Source organism: Mauremys reevesii, linkage group 15 (genome assembly GCF_016161935.1).
Source record: "Mauremys reevesii isolate NIE-2019 linkage group 15, ASM1616193v1, whole genome shotgun sequence".
NCBI lineage: Eukaryota > Metazoa > Chordata > Testudines > Geoemydidae > Mauremys > Mauremys reevesii.
In genome coordinates, this window is record NC_052637.1 from 36,507,083 (window position 1) to 36,529,565 (window position 22,483).

The 22,483-nt window shown below is 46.4% G+C and overlaps 1 protein-coding gene across 6 annotated transcripts in view; it reads left to right on the forward strand.

Annotated features, from left to right (window-relative positions):
• Window positions 1-22,483, forward strand: part of RHBDL3 (rhomboid like 3) — a 116,605-nt gene that overhangs the window by 38,963 nt on the left and 55,159 nt on the right. For 5 of the 6 annotated variants that reach the window (XM_039502329.1, XM_039502332.1, XM_039502331.1 and 2 more), the window contains one exon: window positions 20,453-20,611. In XM_039502329.1, the coding sequence (XP_039358263.1) occupies window positions 20,453-20,611 (159 nt within the window). Of the gene's footprint in view, window positions 1-11,802; window positions 11,941-20,452; window positions 20,612-22,483 lie in introns of those variants that run through there. The other variant, XM_039502333.1, reaches the window with a different exon arrangement.

The window sequence follows — 22,483 nt, forward strand, 5'->3', positions numbered from 1 at the left end:
CGGGTGGGAGGTGTCATCGTCGTCCTCTTACAGATGAGGAAGTGAGGCTCAGAAAAGATACGTGACCTGTCCCAGGATCATGCAGTTAGTCACTGATGGAGCTGGGAACGGATTCCAGGTCTCCTGGTTCCCCATCCCATGCTTCACCCACAGATCCTCCAGTTACCTCTTTGTATATGCAATCCTGGCCCTATGTACAGGGTACTAGACTGGGAGTGAGGAGACTGGGTAATACTCACAGCTTTGCCATTGGCTCGCGGTGTGACCATGGGTAAGTCATTCGCCCCCCCCCCCCCATGGTTATGTCTACACAGGAAAAAAAGACCCATAGCAGCAAGTCTCAGAGCCCAGGTCTGCTGACTCTGGCTAGTCGTGGGGCTCACGCTGCGGGGCTAAAAATAGCAGTTTAGATGCTTGGGCTCAGGCTGGAGCCCTGGGCATTGAAACCCGGTGAGGCGGGGAAGAGTCTCAATCCGGGACTGCAACACGAGCCTGAACAGCTACACGGCTATTTTTAGCCCTGCAGTGTGAGCCCGAGTCAGTTGACCCAGGCTCTGAAACTCACTGCCATGGTCTGGTTTTTTCCCCTTTGTGGATGTATCCTATTGCCTTGGTCCCATCTCTTCCCCCCACCCCCGTGAAATGGGTGTGATAATCCAGCTCTGAGCTCTACAGAAGAAGACGGTGCAAAGTGATACCATGTAAAATCCAAACCATGTCCCATGTTAAAAATGTTGCTTCACCTTAAAATGCTGGTTTGCCTCCTGCCAGGCTGGCTTGAGCCACTGCTCTTGAGCCACAGCTTTTAATTCTTTTGGCGTTTTGGCCTTTTGTTTTTCCTCCACTTGGTTTTGTTGAGCATCCCCTTGGGGGATGAGTTTTCAGGTGTCTGGCGTCTGCCTGCTGCTGATTGAGTTGCTCAGAGTTCTTGAGAACTCGGTGGACTGGGAGCAGAGAAGGTGCCGCATGTGAAGGGATTAGAAGGGGATGGAAGATGGTAACGCTGTCTGCTCTGGGATGCTTTTCTTGCTCCTGGATTAAAGTTCATGCTGTGTCACTCACTGCTCTTTATAAGGGCTTGTCAAGTGATGTGGGAGGCCATTCTGTCTCTGCAGTTGCACTTAGTACCATTCTGCTTTCTGTCCGCCTCATTTACCGCCTTATTCTTTCATTCAAGCAGCATCTTTAGCTCTTCCCCATTCACGTCTCCGTTTGCTCTCTGCCCCATGTAACACTTGCTTGCCTTCGGTACCATTCATCTCCCCCCTGCTCAGTCACATCTCTGCTTTCCTTTGCTCCATCCATCCCTGCATTCTTTTTGGTCAATCAAGGGGGTCTTCTTCTCCGCTCTTACTCGGCCCACCCTTTGTGCCTTACAATCTTCCCTCCACAAGCAATGGTTGATGGAGGTGGTCAGTAAGGACACTGTGCTGAAAATTGCTCCAATTGGGGGGCCCAACCCATCCCCCATAGTGGCCCACTGGAGCTGCACCAGGATGATTTGGCTCAATATATGTTTTACTCAGTAGGCTAAAAGATTTTCCAAGTCCCTTCCCCTCCTCCACAAATGTGTAGATGTGTGGGCTGTCTGCCAGGGGAATGCAGTGAATAGGAAGCACACTGCAATTCACTAATGCAAAGCTACTGGGGCTTGCCTTCCTTTTCATTCCCAGTTCTTTGTTTCTTTGTGTCTTGTCTTTTCCTGCTTCTGTTTGACCTCTTGTTTTAGGCTGTTTCAACTTCTCGGGCAGTTCCAAGGTATGATTCAGTGTCTGCTCTAATTTCCCATCACTAAAGAATGTAATTCTGCCTCTCCTAAGGCCTTCACATAACTAACTCTCTCCTTTAACTGTTGCCATCACCTGTATCTTCTCCCTTTCTTCCATATCCTTTCTATAATAACCTGCACCCAGACCACCTGGTGCTGGGACCACATCAGATTTTGAAAGCGAAGTTGGATCAGGCCAGCTCAGGACTTGGATGAGAGTGAAGGTGATATTCAGGAAATGCTATTAGTGAATCAGTCCGTAGTTCTTAATTCCAACTCAGCACTAACCCAGCACCCCAGCCTGGTGATAGTAGGCACTGTGTTGCTTTCAAACGAGACTCAGAACAACTGTGCTGATCATTTGTGATCATTTAAAGATCCCACGCACTCTGTGAATGGGACCTCCCAACTCTTGCTGACGCCAGCATTGTGTAATGTTACTCTGGTCTAATTCTACCAAGGGAGCTTGCTCTGTGAATCTTCTTTGTTGTAACATGTCATGACAACTGACTGGGACGTGTGCTTTCTTGACTGTCACCGAGATTTCCTTGCCATGTGTTGATCAAAGCACTTCTGCCTCCGAAGGGAAGGCTGTTCAGCCCAGTCCATTCAGGGAAATGGGGAGCATTTAGAGAGGCAGAAGACGCAGGCCAGCAGGTGTTAGAGGAGCTGAGCCTCTTTTAAACCTCAGCAAGTGTTGTTGTTTTCCATGTCAATATGGAGAATTCATTACAAGCAACAAAAGAGGAAGCAATGACTAGTGAAGGCAGGGTTAAAGGAAAAAACGTTTTGGATCTTCATAAGAGAAAGGATTCAGTTAGCAAAACAAAAGCTTATTGTTGGGGGGAAACCGAAATTAAAATATCCGCAGCTGTCTCCATCGGCGGGCGATAAGGAATTGTTGCCATCCAGGGCAAAGCTTTTGTGAGGAATATTTAACACCCACTGGAGGCTTACTCCCCTTGATGACCTACTGAAAATTATTTTAAAGCAGGCAGAAATATTTCAAGTGCTACTTACCAGTCAAGCCAAGTGGGTCTGTAAGGGTGGCTCTGTTGACAGCCATGCTGAATGTGGACTATACAACTAAAAGATGAGGTCTGGAGCTGCATCAGAAGCTCAGCCTGGGACCCACCCATGCATTTTCTGATGGTCTTGTGCTTAAAGGATGGAACATGGAGCTGGGGTGTGTGCGCATCTGGGTTCTGTTTTCCTGTGGGGCTTGTCTACATGGCATGTTACGCTTGGCATGCTGCGCTTTCAGGTAGTAGTAAGCCAAGCCGCACTCCGGGACTTTCAGTGCTCTGGAGCAGTGTCTACATGGGATATTACTATGTGGCAAGTTAGTATGTGTACGCTCACATCCTGACTTGTTGCACAGTAACTTGCTGTGTAGACAAGTGACTTAGGAACCATTGGTTTTCCATGGGGCTTTTAAAATGATGACTTAGGCTCCTGAACCATTTAGGCATTTTGGAAATGTTACCTTCCGTGCCTCAGTTTCTTCCTCAGTAAAGTAGGGATCTTGCTTTGCCTCAGAACACCCCGTGACATTCTATACCCTGAGAGAGCGTCTTGTAACTCCCATGTTCCTCATCTGTATATGTAATTGTGATTTTTGTATATGAAGCAGGCCGTGTGAGATGTCGGGGAAAGGTTATGTTCTGCTGAAAGTCATTTCTCTATCCATATATGTACATCATTAATGCATATGAAGTGATGAGAATTGTGTTGTATGGTTGTCACTAAAACATGCTGTAAGATGGGAGATCATCCAGATATTGGTTCCCCAGAGGCAATAGCAAGGAAAGTAACCAACACCCGGGTGGGGTATCAAACAACCCATCAACAGCCATTGTCCAGCAAGGGAGCTACAATGCAATGACTCACCTGCATGAGGCTACACCAGGGGAATTGCTCAATCTTGCCTGGAGATGAAGCAGTGCCCCCCAGACATGCCTGGACTTGTGTTCCCCAAGCACATGGGACTGAAAGTATGAAACAGAACACAGGGGCCCCATGCTTGGCCTTTCTCCTGCCCCCACCTATGCTGCAAGCAACCAAGACACTACGAAGAAGACTGAAGACTCCAACAGACGAGGCTGGCCCAGGTTTAAGGGACAAACCTACATATTAAGGACTTCAATATCCAGTAGGATGAGAAAAACTTCTTAATCTAGATGTTGCCCAGTCTAATAGGATTGAGAGTTTAGACTATGTGCTTATATTTTATTTTAGTTTGGTAACTAACTCTGACTTTTTGCCTGTCACTTACAATTACTTAAAATCTATCTTTTGTAGTCAATACATTTGTTTTACTGTTTATCTTTACCAGTGAGTTTGCCTGAAGTGTTTGGTTATCTGCTCAGGTTTGCAAAGGCTAGTATAGATCCACTTTCCATTGTTGAAGTGGTGAACCAATTAATAAATTTGCACTGCTCATCTTGAGGCTGCTGTTTTTAGAAGCTAGGCCTGTTCATTGCTTTTGTTTTTTTTCTCTGCTTCATACATTCATAGATTCCAAGGCCAGAAGGGAGCAGAGTCTGGATAACTCTGCATCCTAGGGTTTAAAAAGAGCTGGCAGATAATGTCTCTTGGCTGTTAATGTAGATTTTCAATAAGTCTTCGAACACTGGGGAAGTCCCAGAGGACACCGGTGAGGGGATCGATCTAAGTTAAGCAACGTGAATAACATAGCTAAGTTGACGTACTTAGACCTACTCACCACAGTGTCTTCACTGCGGTGAGTCGACTGCTACCGCTCCCCCGTCGACTCCACCTGCGCCTCTCGTGGCGGTGGAGTACAGGAGTCGAAGGGAAAGCACTCGGAGGTCGATTTATTGCATCTAGTGTAGACGCAATAAATTGACCCCTGCTGGATCAATCTCTGCCCACCAATCCAGCGGCTAGTATATACATACCCTAACTTTGGTACTTGCTGTTTAACATCCTCCAGTGTTACTGTTGAAATGGAAAGTGTTTCATCATCATATGACATGAATATATCATCTGGCGTTTTCTCAAATGCAGAACAGAAATATTTCCTGAACACTTCTGCCTTTTCTGCCTTATTATTGACAGTTCTCTCATTTCTAGCTAGTAATGGACCAAAACTATTATCTAAGTGAAAAGAATTCAGCTGCTATCTTTGGCTTTGTCTGTCTGTGCTAGAAAACCTTGTATCTATATTCCAGCAATGATTCAGCCAACCAGTGATAGCAACAGGAAGCCTCGTGTTCAAGAGGGAATAGTAAACAAAATGAAAAACCCTTCCCAGTAGTGCAGGTTTAACTAACCTGGTCATAGGAAGGGATCTAGCTATAGGAGCCTTGTCTACAGTAGTTCTCCAACAACTGTTTTTTAGCACCACTGTGAATATTTTTTGTAAAATTCCCTAGTACGCTATGCTAGCACTCACAGCTGTGACTATATCTAAACCCCAGTGCTTACTCTGTGCATACTAGAGTTGTGTCCCGGTTGTAAACGCATTCCACCCCAAAGGTGACTGCCCTTCACTTGTAGGTGAAGTGGTTTCCCTGTATATCCCTCACCTGCCTTACAGGGGTATTGAGAGACCTAGCTAATGTTAATATTAAGTATGTTGCGCTCCTCTGATGAACAGCTGCTCCAGAGGTGCAAAGTATGATTAACATTAGTAGGTCACAGTATTTACTGTGAATATCAAATATCCAGTGTGTTTTTTTCAGGGTGGTTAAACACTGGAATAAACTGCCTAGGGAGGTTGTGGAATCTCCATCTCTGGAGATATTTTAAGAGTAGGTTAGATAAATGTCTATCAGGGATGTGCTAGACAGTATTTGGTCCTACCATGAGGGCAGGGGACTGGACTCGATGACTTCTCGAGGTCCCTTCCAGTCCTAGAATCTATGAATCTGGTAGTTTTAAGTACCTCTCTAGTGCTCAGTTTTTTGAGAGTTGACCCGTAGTCTGTATATGGGAGAAGTAGGTTAGATTTTAATTAGACTATGGAACTCATTGCCGCATCATGTCGCTAAGACCAGAAACCTGGAAAGATTTTTAAAAAACCTTGAACATTAATATCCCAAGTTCTTCTCTCACGTCCCAGATGAGTGTCCTAGCCAGGCCACTCACCTACAGAGTGAGAGAATAGCAGAGCATGGGCTTGAATCTGGATGTCTCACATCCCAGCTGAGCACGCTAGCCATTGGGCTATTGGCTATTTTGGGAGCAATGGGGGTGGGGGAGGTGGTCTCTCATTGTTTGTGGAAAAACTTCAAAAGTTCTCTGGTTTGTCCCGCATTAAATGGGAAAAATTTAGAAATCTTGAAAATTTTTGCAGGATGGGAAAACCATTTTGTGCCCAGCTGCAGATATGGGATTAGATGGATTTAGGAATTAGCAGGCTGGATCAGACCCCATCTTCCTAAGATTTGTGAAATATGCAAGAAGTCCATTAGAGTAGAAGAATGTTGTTCTCTTTTCCCTGATTCTCAACATCCCTCTATTAAATCCAATTCCTGATTAACATAAAAATAGAGATTATTTTCACTGTAGCACCTAGAAATCATCACCCAGATCATGGCCCCATTGTTCTAGCCACATGTAGGAGACGGTTCCTGCCCCAAAGAACTTGCTTTCTCAGTAGACAAGACAAGCAAAGTGTGGGAGGAGAAATGGAAGTGAAATGACTGAGCCGAAGGTCACACAGCAAATCAGTGGCAGAGCTTGGATTAGAAGTCAGTTCTACTGACTGTCTGGTCACCCTAGCCACTGGACCACATCGCCTCCCCTTATCACCAGGACTCTTGTTACCTCTGGAGATTATTATCTGGCAAAACGTGCCGCACACCTGATACTGCAAGATTCAAAATCATGTTTCTATCTCAAAAATAAAATCATTTCTCTGCTTTGGCCCCCGGCCCTTTTTCCATTAGTCTTAATGCACTTACATTAATAATGGAAGAGGAAAAAGCAGATCTGGGGAGGGCTCAGTCTATAAACACATCCTTTAACAGGACAACTAGCAGCATCTCCTGCCATCTTTGGGGGCTCGTTGCTAATATGACTGTCTGTCTGGCTTTAAAAGCTGCATCTCACTTTGCTGGTAATGGGGCAGCCTTTACTTACCCTGGATCCTTGTTGGAGAGCCTCTTCAGCTCCAGCGTCATCAGGGCAGCGGGTTGGGTCTAATTTTGTCCCATGTGGCTGTAAGGCTGAATGTTATGGGGAAATGTGGGATTGCAGCCTGATCCCCTCTGAAACGCTGCTTGCAGTGCTGCCAAAAAACTGAGCAGGAGAAAACAAGGTTGGTTCTTGTAAGTGGATCATAGTGGTTCCAAATGGTCAGAAAGGGTGGACTCAAATTCAGCAAATCTACAGGGTGTCTCTTGACATCACATCCTACCCTCCCTTGCAGCAAGATCCCAACCAGCTGAAGAAGGGGTGGGAAAGGGGTTCAGATTGGAAATGAGCCTGAGGCACAATGTTTGGATTTGTGTTCCTTCTGGTTCCAAAGTTCTGAGGCGTTCGGTTTGAGGGTTCCATTTTGGCATGTGGTAGTGACGCCCTGTGCTGCCAAGGTCTGATCTGGATCGGTACATCCCTAAAAATCAAGGGGGGTTGAATCTCAGGTTTCACTTCAGCCTATTATAGATTTGGGCCAGCTACAATGTGGACCTGGATCTGAACTTCCACTAAGTGTGGTGGGGGACAGGGATCCAGTTTGGGCCCGTCTCTAATCAGTGGGACCAGGCCCCTCTGGTTTTGATTTTGGACACCTGACTGACTGGGCTTTGTCTGTAAAAACCCAAATCACCCCCTCTCCCCCTACCCTGGGAGAGAAGGCCCAGCTCTGCTTATGTTCTCTCACCATTCTGAACCTGAGGGATTTTTGCCCATTTCTCCTACTTTGCAGTTGTAGATCACCTTCCTTTCAAGGATCTGAAAGCACTTTACAAACCTAAATGAACTAAACTTCACAGGTACCCTGGCAGGGACATAACCTCCATTTTACAGATGGGGAAACTGAGGCACAGAGCGGTTGAGTGACTTGCCCAAGGTCACTCCAGAAATCTGTGGCAGTATCAGGAATATAACCCAGATCTCTGGGTCCCAGGCCTGAACTTCAAGGCCATTTTTCCTCTCTGGTTAGCAATCAGGCTGGGTGGTGAAAAACATGTGCCTGTGCGTGCACCAGATCGGTGCTCCTATGGACAGTTTCAAGTGAGGTTTCAGCAGGTGGGAACATCAAGAGAGCAAAGAAAACAAACGAGCAGACGTTTCTCTTGATCTTGTTTTGCCGCCCCCTGCTGGCCGTCTAAACAGTAATCCCTCCGAGCCAAGTTATCATGGCATTGGAGGGAAAGGAATGGGAAAGGTGCAAGCAGCAAGCCCCTGCTGCAGCCTCCACATCCCTTTTGCTTTATGGTGCGTGCAGAGCACCATTTAGCCCTATACTGGGCGATTGCTATGCACGTCCCAAAATCTGCCCTCTGCCAGGAAAGCAGCGCTTCTACTCAAACAGCTCTGCGCCCAAAAGACCCTCGGTACTGGGTAGCACCAAATGTTCAGCATGGCAGCGTCTCTGCAGCCTTCTGTCAGGAGTTGGCGCTGTCCAGAGGGCCTGCCCAATGATTGAGTGAGGGTATTATCCCAGCACTTGGATGTTATCTGGCTTTTGAGAGCCCGGTTTCCAGCCTTAAGGTTCACCTCAGGGCAAAGCAATCTAAAGCAGACTGAAAGTACACCAGGACAGCACTTAATCACTTGATGCTGGCTGTGTGGTGATGGTTAAATTCATTATTTACAGCGCGAGAGAACCTCTTAGCGGATACAGCACTAATGCATCACTGTGTGTATGGTTTTCAAGGACTCAGTTTAGGTGACTATTAATTGTGTGGGGAGTGGAGTGAGTGTGTGTGTGGAGTTATCTCACAGCAAATTTTACAACATACCTAACCTTCCTCCCTCCTGGACCAGTTTAATCTCCATATACCATTGTCCTGCCGCTACCAGAAGTGAGAGCAGTTTCTCTAGGCCCCTGGGAAGATAGCTGCGGACAAAGTTTTGTTACAACAGCTTCTGCTTTTGCTCTCGCCTTTGGTTTATTAGATGGGATTTGATCTGCTGCCTGGTCAGTCCTTTAATCTTTATCAAAGCAGCTAATGGTGCATATTCTACCGCTGTGTGCAGAGATGATAAAATATTGTGGGAGCTCAAGCTGAGTAGCAGCATGAATTTCGGAGACTGGTGAAAGCTAGAGATGCCAACGTAGTGGGACCTACAGCTATTTTGGGAAGCGTTTCTTTGCCTGCTTCATAAGTTTCCTTAAGAGGGATTGCTCATGTGAAATCAGTGCTCTAATGGTGTAAGTGTACCTGTCTGTCTAGCTGCTTCTCATTGCTGCAGGATCTGGGCACTTCACAAAAGCTGTTAAGCAGTGATTCTTAAACGTTTGTACTGATGACCCCTTTCACATAGCAAGCCTCTGAGTGTGACACTCCTTATAAGTTAAAACACTTTTAAATATATTGAACACCATTATAAATGCTGGAGGCAAAGCGGGGTTTGGGGTGAAGGCCGACAGCTCGCGACCCCCCATGTAGTAACCTCGTGACCCCCTGAGGCATCCCAACCCCCAGTTTGAGAACCCCTGCTGTTGAGTATGTCTGCACCAGGGCTGGAGGTGTTGCTTCCAGCTCGGGTGGACATACCCGCACTAGCTCTGATTGAGTTACTGTGCTAAAAATAGCAGCGTAGCTGGGGTGGTGCAATGGGCTAACTGCCCCCAGTACAATCCTGTTTGAGAGCCTAGCCCATTCCACTGCTGGCACGGTGGCAGCTATGCTGCTGGTTTTAGCGAGCTAGCTTGATTAGAGCTAGTGCAGGTATGTCTGCCCGAGTTGGAAATTACACCTTCAGCAGAAACCTACCCCCTGCCAGCGATTGTCAATATCCCCATTTTACATATGGAGAAAGTAAGGCCGAGAAACTGACTGACTCACCCAAGGTTTCCTTATGGAGTAGGGGGAAGATCTTGGAATTGACCCACGCTGTTGAGTCCCAGCCCCAGTGCCTTAGTCTCACGGCCATCCTTGCCCTCCTGCACATGAGGTTGATGTTGCAAATGCCCATTGGAATTCATGAACTGAAGAGCTAGCTGTTTAATAGCATTGGCCTGAGCCATGAGGCTTGGGTGAGGATCCAAGTGTCAGTGGTGATTGGATCCAGGATTTTGGTTCCGGTTCTACTCCCTAATGGAAGAGCACAAGGGAGCAGGTTACAGCGCAGACACTATGGGCATGTGTCATACAGGAGCCATAGAACGGCACGTTCTCTGGAATAACTGCTGGAACGGGTGGGTTTTACGGTGTTCACTCTCAGAGGAGGGGGAGGAGCGTGGGAGGCTGTTCCAGAAACAGGGAGGGGTATGACAGGTGGAGGAATAATGTGGCACGTGGATTAAAGAGACAAAGGTGAGCAGTCGGGAGTGGGCTGAAGAGGATGAGGAGAACGAGAGACCAGGAAAAGCTTCAAAAGCACATGGAGGAAGAGGGGAAGCCAGTGCCGAGGGTCAGATGGAGGGAAATGCAACTGGAGCACCAGGAGAGGAAGAGACACCCGACGTGTGGGGGGGTTTCTTGTTCTTGCTGAGGTTTGCTTCCCTTAGCAGCGAGGGGGAACTGTGCAGACAGGACCTGCCCTGCATGGGGATTTCCGTGAGACAAGAATGGGGCAGGGCTGGGATCTGAAGAAGGCATCACCCTTTAATATAAGGATTTGCATATGTACCTTTCATCCAGTGAGCCCAAAATACTCTACAAATACACAGGCCCAGATTCTCATGTATGCTAAGGCCCCTTTATCCTGCTCCATCAGCTTAAGGTTCAAAGAATGGGTGTAAATCACCTTAGCCAGAAGGTGATTCAAATGCGACATACTCCCACTTTAAAGCCTCTTTCCACTGCCAGGGTGGTATACAGGGGCCGTGGTATAAATGAGAATCAGACCCCCTATAAATTAGCTCCCTCACGCCCTTGAAAGATAAGAACTGATTGTCATTTCCATTTTACTGTTGGGGGAAACTGAGGCACAGATTTTTTTTAAGTGACTTCTTCCAAGTTAACAGCGGATTTGGGACTAGAGCCAGGAGTCCTGGTTGTGAGGCTCATAGTCTCACCAGAAATTAGGGTGTCCTTCAGGGCTGATCTCCTCCCTTCATGCTGAGATAATGTCACCATAACTGGGGAAACCCACAGTCTGCAGTAAATCTGTTGCCCCAAAGCCAGAAAGGGATTTCCCACTCATGCTCCTTTCAGTCTGTGACTCCCATGGCTGCTCTGGTCCGTGATGAGTGTTTGCCATTGGCTGCTGAGCCATCCGTTGACCTCATTCAAATGAGATCCCTGGAGTCGGGAAAGGAGCAGCAGCCTGGGCTGTGTTAGTGTCTGCAATTTCCCAAGATATCAGTGCATTGTTTAACAGCTGCATGTCTCTGACCCCCACCCTATTTGTGCACTCAGTCGTGGCTGATGTGCCTTTAATTAAAGAGGCAGAACAGTCTGGGGTTTAATTTAACACAAACACCCCTCACTGCCACTGCCACCTTTAAAACAAAGTTTCCAGCTGCTTCCTTTTCCAAGCAGTCTTGCTGGGGCACCTTAACTTTATGATGAGTTCATAATAATAATAATCATAATTAATAAGAAAGCTTCAGTGGGTGGGAAAAATATGTGCCTCAAGTCAGGTGGTTGTTATGGTCATTAACATATTTACATTTTTGCTTAAGAGCCTGGTGGGGGATCAAGGGAATTAAGGGTAATTGTCTTTGAGATGCAGAGGAAACCTTGCATGAAATTGTCATTAGTGCCCTATTGTGCCAAATGGGCATCCAGCCTTCCACACTTCTGAGCCCCAGCAGTTGAGTTATGTTTGTTCGTTTACATAAAGATAGAGAGAGAAGTAATACGGCTGAGCTTAAAACAGGAAGCCACTGCCTTGAGTTGGATCACAGGAGTGTTTGTCTGGTGAGCGGTTCCCAGTTGAGGTTAGGAGCCCAGGGGCTGTGTGGATCTGATGTCAGCCCTGACTTGCTATCTTGATGGAATTGGATATGCCAGTCCTGTCTTGGGGGATGAGTTTCCAGGAATAAATTAACCATGGATCAATATTTGAATCATCTTCTAGTTAAGGTCAGTTTCTTTGTACAGCTAGTTGATTTGGGGTAGGGTGGGGAGAGGAAGGGGACATTTAAACTGTGCAGTTATATGTTGTTTTATCATGTGACGGGAAATGTGAAGAAGCCACTAAATTGTCTGATTTTGTAGCTAGCTGCTGTTTTGGAATAAGGGTTGAGGAGTTTGATTTATTTGTGTGTGGAGGAGATTGAGGATTGCTGTTAAGATCAAATTGTCTAGATCTTGTAATAGACAAGCAAATCCAGAAAAATAAATATAAAAAACTACAGCATCTATGTTAGAGCTGGAGCTCCAGGCAAAAAATTTCAGACATGGATACTCCAAATTGGGTCAGTCCCTTTGTAAAGAGAGAGGCCATTTGTAAATATTCAGACTAGGGGAGTTTACAATTCAGATCTCAGTTTTCAGAATTGTTCAGATCCCAGGTTTTGATTCAAACCCATTTCTAATCAGCATCGATGAATGAATGCAAACTACATGAAATGCAACAACAGGCCGGCTGTACTGTGAGAATAGAGTTTGTTCCAGTTATAATATGCTTGGGATGCTGCAGGAAGTACCAGCCAGCTGCTGCTGATCCTTTCATTTGGATCATCGCTGAGAAGAGCACAGCAGCAGAGCGGCATGAAGAGCAAAAGTTGTGTGTGTGTAATAGTTAGGCCTTCTCTGACTGGAGAGCCTTCTAACATTACCAGCATGGACTTCAGATGTCTGCAAAGTTAGTTAGTCACTTAGATGTCAATTGCTATCAGCTTGAGTGACAAGATCAGATCTGTTTTGACTCTAATGCTGATATCACACAGTGGTAGCTAAAATTAGTTTGTGCAGTGTTTTGAAGCCTTATAACTACTGGTTATTCTTACAAAAGTTTTTGCCATGCTTCAGCATATAACAAATGTCAGTTAAAGCTATTTGTGATCTTTATAGCTCTTATTGCTTACAGGAAGATATAATTCATGCCCGTTAAAGAAACATAAATTGATGCTGATAGGCTTTCCTACCCACAAGCTACTTTCCCAAAGTCAAACAATGAGCTAATAACATAGCTGGGGCTGGAGTCCAGGGGTCTGACTCTTCCCTCTGCTTTAACCATTAGACATATGGACCTCAAGTAGTGAAACGTTTAAACCTACGAGGTGCGAATGTATCATCCCTGAGCAGGATAAATCCTTTCACTTAAATTTGAGACTATAGTTAAACAATGCAGTGAAGTAAAATGACCGTGTTGGATCGAATATTGTCAGTTAATGAGCATAAATACAACAGTGTACCTTGGATCACAAGTGTTGGAGATGGCTTTATTAGATGACTGAGTCTATCTGCCTCTGATAAGGCAGCATAAGTCTCCTTGATAAAGGTTATAGCTGCTATTATGCTAATGATGCACTCTTCCTTGGATCTGTGGTTTTGACAACTCCATTTTATTCTGGTGTTGGGCAGTGCAAAATTAGACCGGCCTTTGAGTTACAGACAGAGCCAACAGGCAGTAAAAATTGACCTGAACTTAGATGTCGAAAAGCTTGTCTATGTGACCATTTAGTTCACGACAAGCTGGGGTGTGAATCTATCCTGCAGCAGCCTGCCGTGGAGTAACTGTCCATGTGCACTTTGCTAACGGGTGGTTTGACTGAGTCCTTTTTTGAAGAGGACTAGATCAAAGCACGTTAATGAACTGCCAATGCGCATCAGATGGGTGCACATGGACAGTTAGTTTGCAGCAGGCTAGTGCAGGGTAGATTCATTCCCCAGCCCTGAGTCTGGCTATGGTATTAGGATCCAATCTTTCAGCTCTCATCCGATTGCAGAGGGGCTAGATGCAGCATTAATATCTGAACTTCTCCAAAGCTTGAGATGTTGGGATCAAGGGGATTAATTTTACCCCTCTTTTAGTTGGAACTGGTGGAGAAATCGACCTTTGGGATGGGTTGTCGGGAAGGCACGTCACATCACAGGGCGCATTGCAAAGACACAACTTGGCGCATGGAGGAAAACGTACAGCATTGACTTTCTGCAGATCATTTGTTTTGTTTGTTTCTAATCATCCACCCCCACTGACAGCGCCTGTATTGAGGCAACTCCTCCATCTCAGTTCGAATGCATGCAGCAGCCCCCTCCCCTCTGCTGTTAACCCCCTGACCCCTCCCCCTTTTTGGACAATTCCATCAAAACAAAACAAAAAAAGGAGGCTTTTCAGCAGACGCTTAAGATTGGTAGTAACTGTGGAGGCTGTGAGCCTCGATCCAGAGAGATTATCGCAAGGGAAGCAGTGGCATGACTCTATTCAAGAGCACTCGAGTGAGCAAGCTGGCAGCTGAATGCTGAAGTCTTGCGGCAGAAGCCCTCTGCTTAGGGGCTCATCTGGCTCAGTGAGTGAGCTGGAGCCATGTGCACAGACTCCCTCTTCGAAACAATTGGCCTTGCGCTGAGGTCAGTTTTGTACTGTGGATTCTTCAGCTGCTCCGCTTGACGGAGAGCGCTCTGCCAGATTTAGCTGCTGGCATGCTGGTCCCCTGCCATCTGGGCCACTTGCCAAGCCAGCCTTTCTTTTGCTGTGTCCAAACCAAGCCAGCCAAAAGGTGCAGGCATTCAAGCTTTTGTTCACTGCTAGGAAAGAGTGAAGGTTGTTGAAATCACGTTGCTTTCACTGAACTCCCTTTCATGTCCAAAATGTTTCCATGGAAATATACCTCCTGCACTGAAATGCTCCTGTCCCGCCCCCCCTTTTCCTTCTATCTTTGAATCCAGCCAACAAGCTTGATATCATTATCTACAAAGAGAGGCCAATGGGATACAGACTCTTCTGAGTCAAGTTGGAAAATCAAAGGCAAATCAGAGCCGGCGGAGACTAGACCGAATTGGAGTTGCAGCAAATTGGTCCAGCTGCTTGTGTCTGTTTAGTTTCCAAGTTTAAAAAGAAATTGGTTCGATCTGATGTCAGTTTTGGGTTTCTGATTTGCTACGTGTCGCATTTAGGCTGATGCTGCGTCCAGGTGAGGACACAAGCTGGCAGCACGTTGGCCAGGAGTTTCCCATGGTTTTGCGTTAGGATGGGACCCAACTGCAGTGGCCTTGCCCATTCTGGTGTTCAAACCAGGGCCGGCTCCAGGCACCAGCTCAGCAAGCAGGTGCTTGGGGCGGCCAAGGGAAAGGGGCGGCACGTCGGGCTCTTCAGCGGCAATTCAGCGGCGGGTCCCTCGGTCCCTCTCGGAAGGAAGGACCTGCCGCCAAAGAAGAAAGAGGTGCGGTGGGGCCCCAAAAACCCTGGAGCTGGCCCTGGTTCAAACTTCCTTGCAAAGGTGACGTTGTCAGGTTCCAGTCCAGTTGAGTATCTCAAAAAACATTGTCCCTAACTGGTGCTCATTGTCATCTTTGTTGGCTGCCAGAGCGGGCAAAGATGGAAGGGCCTTGGAGAACGGACTATTTTGTCAGCAACTAGTGTGGCTAGGTCATGGATAAGGCATTTTGGAAAGGGGAAGACATGCAAGGGAAGCTTTGTGGTGTTGCATCCTCCATCTGTTCTGTGAATCAATAAGGGGCTTTAGTCTTCAGGGCTCTCAATCCAGCAGCTTTCACCAGCACCAAAGAAAGAGGAAATATAACATCTTTATGGATTCAGAGCTACAAAGCCTATATGACATTTCAAGACCGGATTAAGAGAGATGTAGCAATTAAAACTGGAAAAGATCTCTTAGGTCATCAGTGCAGGCCTGTTCCATACAATATATTTATAAAAAATACAGGATTCTTTATAACAATTTAAAAAAAAAAAAAAAAAGCAAAAGCCTCTGTGTCTCTCTCCTCAATGCCTGCAGATACCACTGTAGATCAATGAACTCAAGTGACACAAAGTAATTCAGTGAATTCTAATCTTTGACGGAAATCCAGTACATCCTGCAGATACTCAGTTAAAGTTAACAGGTTGTCACCAGTGGAAGACAAGATTTCTCTGTACTCTGCTAGGAAGCAACAGCGTTCTTGGTAAAAGTGGGGGGAGTTAATACAGAATTTAATGTGGGAATCTTTCTACTGAGCATTTCAGAAGATAAATTGAAATGGCATATGGCTGCCTTGTCATTTCTGGTTTAATATGTTATTTATCTCCATAGTTCACACTCCCAAGAACCTGCTTGTAATCCATTTAGAAATAAAAATCTCTGCAGCAACAAAAACATGCATCTGATTTGGAAGCAGTCGTAAAGAAACTGCTTTGCTTGTCAGTTTTCAGCACTGTGCCTGAGGAAGAGTCTATGTTATTCCTGCTTTGAAAAGGTGTTAATAAATACAGATGTAAAACCATGCTTTGGATAGCTTCTCTTGTTCAGGCTGCATCCCTCATGTACCTAAAGGTTCAGTCGCAAAGTTTTAAATTTAAATAAACGGCAGAAGGAGAGAGAAATTAAGATGCATTAGGAAGGGAGAAGAGGGCTGATTTCAGCTGAGGTTTGAAATGAGGTGGAGAGCTGTAAGATGGAAAGATGCGGGAAAGAGGCTCCAGATGACAGGAGATGGGGAATGCTCTAGCGTCTCCAGGGAGAGCCGCAGAACCAGTCTGGTCCGAATGGAATGAAGGGAACAGATAAGGGAATAAATAGGGTCTCCGATGTCCAAAAAGAAGCAACTTTTCAATTAACAAGTCCAGAGGGGATCATTCTGTCTCGTTCACAATGCCTGAGTGTTTCATTTACTGCAGAAGACACTTCTGGCTCTGTGTAAGTTGTCTGACTGAAAACTAAAGACAGACTTGAGCTGAGGAACTGTGACATGAAAACTTCCCCACCTTGGCCTGGTCTACACTGGGGAGGGGGGGGTCGATGTAAGATACACAACTTCAGTGCTGAAGTCGAAGTATCTTATTCCGACTTACCTCCCATCCTCACGGCGCGGGATCGACGTCTGTGGCTCCCCCGTCGACTCCACTACCGCCGCTCGCTCCGGTGGAGTTCCGGAGTCAACGAGGAGCGCGTTCGGGGATCGATATATCGCGTCTAGATGAGACACGATATATCGATCCCCGATAAATCGATTGCTACCCGCCGATAGGGCAGGTAGTCTGGATGTACCCCTTGCTAAGGAGTTCAGATTCATTGTTCTAGCTCAAACTTTTCTTCTGAAAATGACCATCTGACCACAAGGTGGCTCCTCGTTCTCAGGCCTTTTAATCATTGGCTGGAAGCCCCAAAATCAGACATGGTCTTTCTACGAGGAGGCGAAGAGGGGACAGTTGAGCGCACCAGCATTGCTGTTGGCCAGCTGGAATGATGACACTCAGTAACATTACTTGCAATTGCTCAAGGATAGGTCTGTCGTGTGAAACTTATAACAACTTGTCTGGTTTGGGGTCCTGTTATGAACCAGAAATTTAGGCTGGATTCATCATACAGTTCAAAGAGGTTCATGGTTAAAGTATTGGGCAGATCTTAAGCTACGTTCCCATTGGATAAATTCAGAACCAGGCCTGCGCTTCACACTTGGTTTCTTCCTCTCTAATGGGTCAAAGCAAACCATAGATCCAAACACCTCATAGCCAAAGCTCATATCCAAACTTGGTGGCTTGGGCCCATGCCTAGTTTTGACCTCAAAACAGGTAGCAGTTGGTGCTTTGAGCTGTGTTTCACGTAGAGTTTTTATATTGGTTTAAAGCAACAAAACTCAAAGCAAAATTTGGTTGGAGGTGTGGGAACCTGCACAAGCACAGAGCAAATTAAAACGGTTCCTGCTTTCAAACCCAAACTATCATGCTTGCCACAGTCTGTCAACGACCCTTTGTCTGTCCTGACGGATACGGTTCTCCGTAATTTAAACTGAGAATCATTTTTCTTTAAAACGACTTGACTTTGCCTCCATTTTGCCAAAGCCCATTATTTGTAAAGGGGGAAAATAGCCTTTAGCAAGGAAACCCCAAGATGGGGAATGGGTTTGGGGGGCAGCGGGGTACAAGGGGTTGGTTATGTTTTTTTGTTTATCTACCAGGTTTGAAGCTGGGAAGGCGGCAGATGACAGTCTCTCACATTCTCAAAAGGTCTCTTTTGGACTCTTCTGTGCTCTCGGGATATTTTCCATCCAGCGTTCTCACTATTACAATGAACTAGCCAGTGTGTGCATGCTGTTATGTGTTTGCATGACTGCCATCTATTGGACAGAGTCAGAACTACTCAACTGTGTCGGTGTTGCCCTGCTAACGGACGAAGGAGATTCTCGTTTGGCTGTTATAGAAGAGTCCTGTACTTTTTAGAATAAGAGTGTCTGAGTTCAATCCCTGCTGTTGCTGTAAAGCTACAGATGATCATGGGGTGCATCCTGGTAATAACTGAGAAACCTTAGGCAGCCAAAGATTTCTTACACTATTATCTTGCGATTCACCCTTAATTTTTGTTAACGACATTGTAAATCTTAAGGTTTGCAACACTTCCAGTCCCATCTCCTCAGGATAAGTGATTGGCTTGAGGCAGACCATGTGAGCTCAGAATGAACTGAGCTAATGAATGAACTGAGACCGATAATCTCTCTCTTACTCTCTGTAGAGTCACTTGGGAACACTATTTTTTTCATAGATTTTTCTAGGCCAGAAGGGACCTTTTGATCACCTTGTCTGACCTGTAAAACACAGGCCATAAAACCTCACCCATTATTTCTTGTAGCAAACCCCTAACTTTTGGTTGAGCTGGTCAGCAGTTCTCAAATTTCATGGCACCGTGACCCACTTCTGACAACAAAAATTATTACACAACCCCAGAAGTGGGGACCGAAGCCTGAGCCCTGCCCAAGTCCTGCCACTCAGGGCTGAATGACTCCGGGCATCAGCTTCAGCCCAGGGCAGTGAGGCTTGGGCATCGGCTTTGGGCCTGGGGTGTTGGCTTCAGCCCCAGGCCCCAGCAAGTCTAACGCCAGTCCGGGTGACCCCATTAAAATGGGAGTCGTGACCTACTTCGGGGTCCCCAGCTTGAGTCCCGCTGAGCTAGATCATAACTTTTAGAAAGACATCCAGTCTTGATTTAAAGACGTCAGGTGATGGAGAACACACCACCGTCTTAGGTACATTGTTCCGGTGGTTGATTGCCTTTATTGTTAAAAAAGTGCCGCCTCTTTCTCGTCTCAATTTGTCTAGCTTCAGGATCATGTTATGCCTTCGTCTGCTAGATTAAAGAGACCTCTGCTATCAGAAAGCTTCTGATGTCGTTACCGATAGGCTGTGATCAAGTCACCTCTTAACTTTTACTTGGAGAGATTAGATTGAATTTCTTAAGTCTCTCAGCGTAAGGCAGATTTTCCAGCCCTTGAATCATTTTTGTTCTCTGCTCATCCAGATCTGTTTGTTATCGTTGAGCATGGTTTTCAATGGCTACTCTGTTCCACTCCCAGGGACGCGCCCACGTTTCAGGGGTGGGTGATGTGGGTAATATTTTTCAAGCGGTGCAAGATCGTTTAGGGTGAAAGTGATCAACAAGAAATGCAAGCTGTGTTGTTTCTTTGCCAAGTATTTGACAGGATAAGGAATCTGAAAATCTGCATAAGCCATCTGGCTGCCTGCCTGACAGGAGCAAGTGTTGACAGTTAGTTTTAACTTTACAAATAAAAGCATGAACAGAAACGACCACTCAATTAAATGCATCTACTGGCCAAATAGAGCAGTACCTGCTGAGACTGGGTGTGTTGTGTTTACTTTGAAATGCAGACACCAAGAGAGATCTGTGAATGTGTAGGACAAGGCAAAGGCTGTAGGTAAAAGGAGTTTGAATGAAGAGGCTGATGGGAACATTAATTGGACACATCTGCTCACTGAACTAGATCAGAATGAGAAGGGGGTTGTGGTACCTGAATACAGAGCTCATTCAGGGAGGTTCCTTTGTCCTCATAACCCCACTTGCCTTGCAGTTGGGATTTGGAATTAACTTTAGAACGCAGACGTTAGCAACCCTGCAGGTATTAGAGTTTTGGGGTTATATCTCTGTTTGCTGGTAGCTTGGCTTGGTCTCCGCTCACAAGGGCAGTGCCCCTCCTCATTTCTAGCTAGTCAAGTTTTCACGTGTCCTGACCACAGATGAGGTGATCATACCAAGCTACCAGCAACCAAAGACTTAAGGCTGCTCCCTAGGGAAATGCAGAGATTTTCTTTGCTGCCCACTGATCTGTTCTCCTTATGCTCTCCCCTTCATGTTTACCTGGAGCATCCTTCCCTATCTCAGGCAGACATAACCTTGGCATTCTCCAGCCCAGAGGCTACATCCAAGCCAGTGTCCCCACATCTAGTATAACTGGTTCTCTGGTACTGATTGGATGGTGGTAGAAGAATTCTCTCCATCCCTTGAAGCACAGACCTGTGCATCCCACAATGCTACCAGCAAAAGTGATAAAACTGTGATGGCTTGCATGGCAACATGGCACTCAGCAGCAATGCTGCTGCCATCCCTGCTGGGCCTGCGGCTGAGGCTGACCCCTTAGGAGGTCAGCATTGTAGGTGTTGTGTAATGCTGAGGAAATAATTCTTGCTTTGTTTTCTCCCTCTCAGTTTGACCCCGAGAGCACTGGCTACATCAGCACTGAGAAATTCCGAAACCTCCTCCAAAGACACGGCTCTGAGCTGGACCCTCACAAACTGGAGGTTCTCTTGGCCTTGGCAGACAATAATTCAGATGGGAAGATCTGTTACCAGGACTTCGTCAACCTGGTAAGTGAGCCACCAGGAGGAGCAGATCTCAGTCCTAGACGTTGGGTTTGCTTCTGACGTAAAATGTTAAGCAAAGAGGAGCAGCCGTTCCGTTTCTAGCAAAGATTTGCTGGGTCCCTCCGCAAACTCTGGGTGGCGTTTTCAAAAGCGCTCAGTGGTAGCTGAGCTCTGAAGTTGATGGTAAAGCTCCCATCAACTTTAATGGAAACAAAGTTAGGCCAGTGCTGGGCGCTTCTGAAAATCCCCCGCTGTGTGTGTTTTAAAGGAGTTAGAAGGTTGGAACATTCCTTCCCCTCCATCTGCACTTTTAGCTTTTAGATGTTCGGGAGGATTGGCAGCCTGTCAGGAGTTTCACACTTTCAGGGGAAGCACAGAAGCCAACAACTCTCAGCGTTTGCTTAGGTGAGATAGTTGACCAGGCTGCTTGGGTTCTGATGAGACAGGCTGCATGTTTGCAATAAACTCATGTGAGACTGATTTCCAGACTCGAAACTGCCAGTCGGGACTGCTCATGGTGACCTGTTGTGCAGGATGGCGAATAATTAAAGAAAAAAAGGTTCTGTTTGACTTCAGATATCCCCAGCCCTAGGATTTCCTCTCTCTGCCTAGGTGTCTGTGAGCGGAAATCGTGATTGTCCCAATTGGATGCCGAGGGCTGTTGTCAGCCATACCCCATGGGCCCTGAAAACTGATCGCGTGGTTCCATTCCCACTGCAGAGGGGCCTGGGACATGGGTAACATTTTCAAAAGTGACCTAGGCTGTGTCTGCAGCTGAGGTGTGATTGGAGCATGGGTAAGTTCACCTGCGCAGGTAACAATAGTATCATAGACGTGGCAGCCTGAGCTTCAGCGTGGGCTGGCAACCTGACTAGAACCTGTGGGGAGCCTGGGGATGTACTCAGGTAGCCTCTGCTGAAGCCTGAACTGCAATGTCTTCATTACTTCTGTTACCTAATTAAAGCTAGCCTGCATATGCCTACCCACACTACAATACACCTTCGCTTGCTGTGTAGACACACTTGGGACCCTGAGTTCCATTGACGTTCAGTGAGGCCTAGGCATCTACGTCATTTTTTAAAATAGGATTTAGGTTTCTATGTCATCTGGGCACTTCTGAAAATGTTACCCTTTATTTCTGTCTCACTTGCTGGCCTCTGGCTATGGGATCTGTTTGTGACCAGGATCACACAGGCAGTGCTAGAAATAGTCTCGTGCTCCATAAACAGCTACTGCTGTGAAAACAAGGGGGAGAAACTGTGTTTTTTGACAATCTGGTTCCCACTGCTCAGCTCTCATCTGCCCATGTGCACAGAGAGACCTGCCTTCTTAGGCAAACTGCCCCTCCCGGGGGTTCTCGGCTGACAGTAAAGATTCTCCTTTTAGTTTCTGTCGTGCACTCTCAGTCTCTCTCGACATGTCAGTCAATATACTGCATGATGTGTTTTGTGCAAAGGTAGAGTTCTCTCTGGGTAGCTGTAGGTATAGGAATCTCACACGCTATAAAAAAAATTCTAAGCCTGTGTGGATCCCATCTGACCAAAGAATGTTGCTAATGAGGCACTGAGCAGTAATAATTCTCCAGCGTAGGAACTGGCGTAAACTGTGAAAATGACCAGTGCGGCTGCCTGATGTTAAAATAAAACCAGCAAGCAACCCAACCAGGGGGAGATGGGCCAGCCCAGACTCTGAAGCTGAAACCGGCAGCTGTCCTGGTCCACCCAGGCCTAAGTTAAAAGCTACTGTGAGGTTTGCTATCTGTGCCTCTGTGCCTCCTGGTGTCGGGTACGAGCCCCTTTATACCAGCTGAGCCCTGAGGAAATAGGACATCTCCTTTTATCGCAGCTAAGGCTGGGGCACGTTTCCTGTGTCGCC